The sequence below is a fragment of the Pomacea canaliculata genome, linkage group LG2, assembly GCF_003073045.1.
Source record: "Pomacea canaliculata isolate SZHN2017 linkage group LG2, ASM307304v1, whole genome shotgun sequence".
Taxonomy (NCBI): Eukaryota; Metazoa; Mollusca; class Gastropoda; order Architaenioglossa; family Ampullariidae; genus Pomacea; species Pomacea canaliculata.
This window is the reverse complement of record NC_037591.1, coordinates 8,462,747-8,469,153: the sequence shown is the minus strand read 5'-3', so window position 1 is coordinate 8,469,153 and position 6,407 is coordinate 8,462,747. Positions and strand designations below refer to the sequence as shown.

Below are 6,407 nucleotides of genomic sequence, written 5' to 3'. Positions count from 1 at the left end.
TATCGCCTGCCTGAGGTCTTATATACAACTCAATTTCCTGTTTGGAATGTTCTTGTGTGCATTTACATACTGTTTACGTTTTTAATAATTAGATATCCTTGGCCATACCAAAAACAAAGTTAAAAAATTCAGTGGGTGTTGCCGGGGTGATGTATTGTAGGTAAAAACCCACAAACAATTTTAGGTTCCGGCTTCCTCTTTAGGGCCAAAGCAGCTTTTTTCTTCCCGGAAGAAAGAACGATAGAAACGAGGCAGGTCAAGACTGAGCAAAATACACAAACAAGATGAAGATGAAATGGGTCAGAAAGAAAGCTAAGAGTAGGGCAAAACATCCTGTTTTAACGGGTTAAGATTCCCGTTCCGTAGTGATTGTAGTGACAGTGAATATTCGTGGTTCACCGTGTCTACGTCAGTGTCCTAAGACGAAGTGTCTTTCCATCTCTGTCAATTTACGTCTTATACAAATAACTATGACTGCTGGGTGGCCAGAGGACAGACTTTAATCACAGGCTGGTATAGCGGGTTTGGAACCTTCAACCTTCTACTTCCCAGTCGACCAGCAAGCACAGGGCTATATAAAAACATGACAGCTGACCCGTTGTTTTCTCTTGTGAGCTCTTTCTTTCCATTCTTAAACATAAACAGGACCACATCCTGGTATTCTTGCCACTACTACGTCTTCACGTTTGTTTGTGTCTGTTGGGCTCAACCAATCAAAACCAACCACCTTTTTCACAGCAAGACTACCCTTGTTATTTGTTAGTTATAATACGCCTTAATCAATTTCACTAAAACTCAGATAAAATAGTTTTAATCCTCCATCTTCATATGATTTACAAGTCATTGTATTTTTATAATTTTTCGCGCTTTCCATTCCAAACAAAAAAGCATAGTCTTGTCAGGAAGATTAATCAACTGGCGAACTATCTTGGATAATGCAAGTCTTCAACACTGTTATTTTCCCAAGTGGTGTTAAATGTCTCTTTTTCCAACTTTTCAAATATTTTTACTTATACTTTGTTTTGAAAGTTTAGGTTAACAATTACATCCACATTAAGTGAGAATTTAATATCAAGAATTAAAAAAAATTTTGGATCCCATTGGACATTCCTGTCTCTCAAGTATCAAGTGTGGCTATTTTTCTTCCTATCTTTCCAGACCACCTTAATATCCAAGAATGTTGAGCTTTGCTAGAACTTTCAAACTGGGCTTGTCACAGGAAAAAAAGCCTACAGTTGAAGACACTGTCATCAAGTTTGCTGCGGCTGCGATTGGCAGCCATGAGGTGCTGGGTGTACTGCTGGCTGGGAGTAAGTAAACTAATCACGAACTTAATACACGTCCATGATAGGATCGAGCTTGGCCTTCCTTCGTTCTGTAGCGCAGCTGCTGGACAGTGCGAAATGAAAGCAAATACGACAGACGATGGTCTTTTATCACTTTATCATCTTGCAGACAAAAAGAAGTAATCTAGATGGTTGTTTTTCTGAGTAGTCTCATGACACTGTCCGCAATTTATTGCAATTTTGTTCTCGCTAAGCATTTAAATTGGATCTACTGTCTACACACACTTTGTACTTTCGATATTTTCGATTTGTAGTCACCTGACATGTAAAATTTTGGGTAAAGCCTGCATTTGGCTGAATACTTCTCCGGCCCCAGGAGACAAAAGTATATTTAAACACAGCATATGTGATGTATCGTTGATGTAGTCACATACAGTCTTCAACCAAATGAACAATTATAACACTTCAATGAAATACAATCTTTATTCTCTAAAGAATGAAAAAGCAAGAAAATAAAAGAAATAAAAACTATGACGGTTTCTGGAAAGTTGTTTCGCTTGTTACTAAAGTCCATCGGTACAGTAATTTCATTACCCTACGTTTGTCCTCGCTATATCTTTTCAGATGTACCTGGGGTAAATTCTAGAAGAAGTGTGAATCGGAGTCGTCATACGGACTAAAACTTAAATCCGATAGTAAAGCCCCCGCCGGGCCGAGGACCGCCTGGGCCCCAGCCGATATTCCCATTGAGACCAGCCGTGAACCGTCCGTTGGAACTTGTATAACGCACTTCGCCATTCGCTGTGCCTGATCTGAAGTCTCCCGTTGCACCGACGTTTCCACTCCAATTAGGTGAGCGCCGCTGCAGGTGTTTCAACCCATGCGGTAACACTGGAGGTTCAAAGGGACCGACGTGAAACGTGTGGAAGCCAGTCGTATCGCGCCACCAGACCACGTGATTAGTCATGTCAAATCCGTGGGCCAGATGCGTGGTCGCTTCTCGTCTGTTTCGGTTTCCTTGTCTCAGGAGAATGAGCTTCTCCTTTATTGTCTCAGCTGTTCAATTAAAAAAATTTGGTCAGTTATGGGGTAAAGAAATTTTAGCCTCTCATACGATTAAGTAACCTTGCTTTCAAGTCTGTCCATTAGAAAAATGTTAAAAATTATTACACATATGAACTTCATAGCTAATTCTTTTGACAACAAAACAAAGAGCAAAAATAAATAAATAAAATAAAATAAAAATAAAAAACCTAACAAAAAAAAAAAAAAAACCAACAACAACAAAAAACAAACACAGCGGAAATGTGCGGTATTCTCGGTGCATTGTATTTCAATTTTTGTTGTTATTTTTTTAGGTAGGAGATCAAAAAATAATTATTAATGCTGTTAGGTTGAGTTGCCAATAACCGGAATATGAGAACACTACAGTGCAGAGGAAAGATATGGTTGATTGTAGTACTCTCTCAGAGCCGACAACGGATCTGGACTTCTCTACATACCGGCAGTGTTGATAATGACGGCTGTGCTGTTGATGCCAAAAGCGATGGCGGTCAGCTCGGGGCCAACATCAGACGACCTCGTCAGCTTGTCTGTAAAACACAGGTCATCAGATGTGATCTACATCTTGTCTGAATAAAACAGGTTCTCTGATATATACAGCTTGTCTGCAAAAATCAGACTATCAGCTGTGGTCTAAATGTTGTGGGATTTACTGAGGTCATCAGACATGATCTACACCTCTGCTGGAAATTATTCTGGCGTAGTACTGTAAAGATATGCCTAAAATAGGCGGCGGCACAATAACTAAACCTGGGACTATGCACAAAGTAGCTTGTCACTAATGGAAAACTGTGTTGTTTGAAATGGGTCTTGTCATGTCTTCTTCCTTCTTGGACATCTTCAACAGGAATGGTTTCGTCTGCTTTATGTCTTACAGTTCTCCGTTAGGGTCCTTGTATTATTATTATTATTATTATTATTATTATTATTATTATTATTATTATTATTATTATTATTATTAATTCTTCATAGTCCCGAAGTTGTTCATTGAACCTTGAGTCCAGTTATCCAATGCTTTTAAGAAGTTTATTTTTTTAACTTTTTAAACGTTGAAGAGGGTAAGCCCGTAGCTGTTATCGGAACTCGTTTTATTTCATATCTTTATTCGGAGAAGGCATTTTGTATCTTTAAATAGATAATGACCATTGTTTGGCCTTCGCATTCATGACTGAATAACGTGAGTATATATACATATATCCATTACGCGGTACACTGTCAGCTATCATGCCATTCATGGGTTGTACTATAAGTACCACACTATCAGATATCTATCATGCCATACATGGGATGGACTGTATCACCTACGATCATGCTATTCCATGTAACATCTTTTGTCAGTACTTACCGTCCAGCTGTTGTGCCACCCGGTTCACGAAGGTGAGGGCCATTCCAATACGAGCGCTCACGACACCTAGATCGTCTGATGGTCAACAAAGCAAGTGAATATATAAGGCTACATAGTCCTTTGTGTTCTCAAGATCAATGTCGTGCTAGTCAAAGGGTAGCTCAAAATGTTCCAGAAACCCAGTTTCGTTACGTATACAAAGAAACACAGAAATATTGTAAATTTAGAATTGTCTGTAGTCTCCTACTGATAAGACAATAACAATGATGATGATGATACATTAAAAAAACTTATTCACGCTTTCCATCTGCTTAACCCAAATGGCAGGCAATGCTATCTGTAAAGGGGGGCTATTTGAGGACACACGCCTTATCTCCCATTTGTCAGGACAAGACGAACAGTTTATTTTGATGTCCTCTGTGTGTACGGATCTCAGGCCAACTTCAAGAAGCTAATGTAAGGATCATATGGTCGAGTTGTCCGAATGACAAAGGGACAAGTCATTATCACAACTTTACTATGTGACGATTGTTGTCTTTAAATATTGATCTTTATATTTTATGTTTTTGTTTCGACTTAGCTTGTGAACACGATTCACTTGCTTACCTTCAGCTAGCAGCACATCCAGCACCTCATGGCTGCCAATTCCAGCTGCAGCCAACTTGATGACAGTCTGTGTCTCGCACTCTGAAACTGTCACAGGATGTCAACTTGAGGCAGTTTATGTGCCACGACTACCCGCTTATCGCGTGTCAAAGTTCTCTTTTTATTGTTTGATTGCAATTTTTCTCGAGACCAAAACGACAACAGTTCCATAGTTATGCACACACCCCAAAAACTGTTTAGCCATCGTTAGGTAAAGCTAGTAAAAGAGAGACTGGGATTCATACCACAGAGGGCATCTAAAACCAGTTGTACAATGAAGACATTAAAGATCTACCAAACATATTTGAGAAGGAATTTTTTTCTCTGATTTATTTTGATTTTAGTGCACATCGTATTGACCTGATTTTTCATTGTGCTGAGCTGTTTGTTTGCTCCTGGTCATTTGTTTGAAATATGAAATATAAGGCTTTGAACTTTACCGCCAAATGCCGGCTAACGCCCTAACGGTTTCTTCGCTTGTACAAAAAGTCGTTACTGCGATGGATCTTACATCAGCATCAGTCATGTGCTTCAGCATTTTAAGAAAATGTAGTTATAAATTTTATTAGGTTCCTTAGAACTTCTTACTAAACAGATACATGTATTGGATACTTATGTGACCGAGATTTTTCAGCAAAATTAAGGAACAATTTACATTTACTTATTTGAATGGCTTACGCACATAGGTGTAGGGGAAGTCATCTTCAGTATAAAATATATTTTCGGTAGGGACGAACAATTAGACTATAAATTTAAAAAAGATATCCTTTTAATATATTTCAGACAACCGCAACCAGGCACACTCACTTTGGTTGGATGGCAGGCGAGCAATAATATTGACGACGACTCTCTGCAAGTCAAGTATGTTCTGTAGAATAGTTTTCAGAGGAGAACCTACGAGTAACAGACATCACAGAGTTTTCTGCATGAACTTCACTTTACGAGCCTGGTGATCAAGTGATATACGTATACTGTACAAGAAAAAAAAATTACAAAACATATGAAAATAATGAATGTAAGCAACTATTGACAATAATGATGTTTTTAAAAATAAAAGTATCACATGCTGTTCTTTAGCTAATTAAAATTCTGCTCAATGTGAACTGCTTTGAATCTACAGACATCAATCTCACACATGAAACGCTATAAAAAGGTATTGTATTTTCATCCACTTCATTATCTTTAATTTATAAAGGACCTTTTCTAGTAGCAGAAAGTAAGACTGACCTTCTTTAGTCCTCGCGACCAAGTCACGGACGTTCGTCACGACAGCCTTAGCCTCGTTATGGACATTGAGCGACTCGGTCTGGAAGGAATTACTTTTTTAATACAGTAAGTATCGTACACACATACACATATTGTCTTGTGTTACATTAGCCATAAACCTATAAACAGCTTTAGTATCTATTCCTACGCGCTAAAGGTAATGTAAAAAAAATATATCACCACCACCCAAAATGAAAACCAAAATAAAAAAACCAACTAAGCTAAACAAAATCTAACAACAAAAATATAACTATATAATAACACACATAAATATAAAACTACAGTAAAATAATCATATAAATATTAAAAAGCACAAATCTGTACCATCTTTGTAAATGTATTTCAAGTCTCTGCTCAGGTAGGTAGCAAGTCAAGAACACCACAACGATAGGCAGTTACAATAAAATTTTAACGATAGGCAGTTAAAATAAAATATTAACGATTGGCAGGTAAAATAAAATTTTAACGATAGGCAGTTAAAATAAAAGTTTAAAAGATAAATGTAGGTCTGTAAACGTAGTCCCGTAACCTTGGTGTAGCTACGGTGTCGCCGACGGTCCCTTTTTAAGTACCTACCTGTGCATGAAGCGGGGTGGTGACAAGTAGGAGAGCTGTACCCAATGTCAAGAAACCAGCTGCAGCCATTGCTGTGACGTCAGGGCCTCAGTCCTTGTGACGTTGTCGTGGTCAAACTTGCACTAAGAACTGTTGGCGGTCCTCAGCGGTCTTGTCCAGATGCATCTCGCAATCCCTCTTATATATACATGCTGCAAAATCATTGAGTTCCTGGTTGAAATGTACAG

At 38.3% G+C, this 6,407-nt stretch overlaps 1 protein-coding gene across 1 annotated transcript; it reads right to left on the bottom strand.

The window, feature by feature from the left end:
• Positions 1-1,750: 1,750 nt before the first annotated feature.
• On the bottom strand, positions 1,751-6,356 carry LOC112557400. The gene is made up of 7 exons (XM_025227222.1): positions 6,181-6,356; positions 5,566-5,644; positions 5,146-5,232; positions 4,300-4,386; positions 3,694-3,768; positions 2,789-2,878; positions 1,751-2,342 (listed from the first exon to the last, which is right to left on the bottom strand). Exons 1-7 carry the CDS (start codon positions 6,247-6,249, stop codon positions 1,963-1,965), a joined length of 867 nt encoding a protein of 288 aa, XP_025083007.1. The 5' UTR covers positions 6,250-6,356; the 3' UTR covers positions 1,751-1,962.
• Positions 6,357-6,407: the final 51 nt, after the last annotated feature.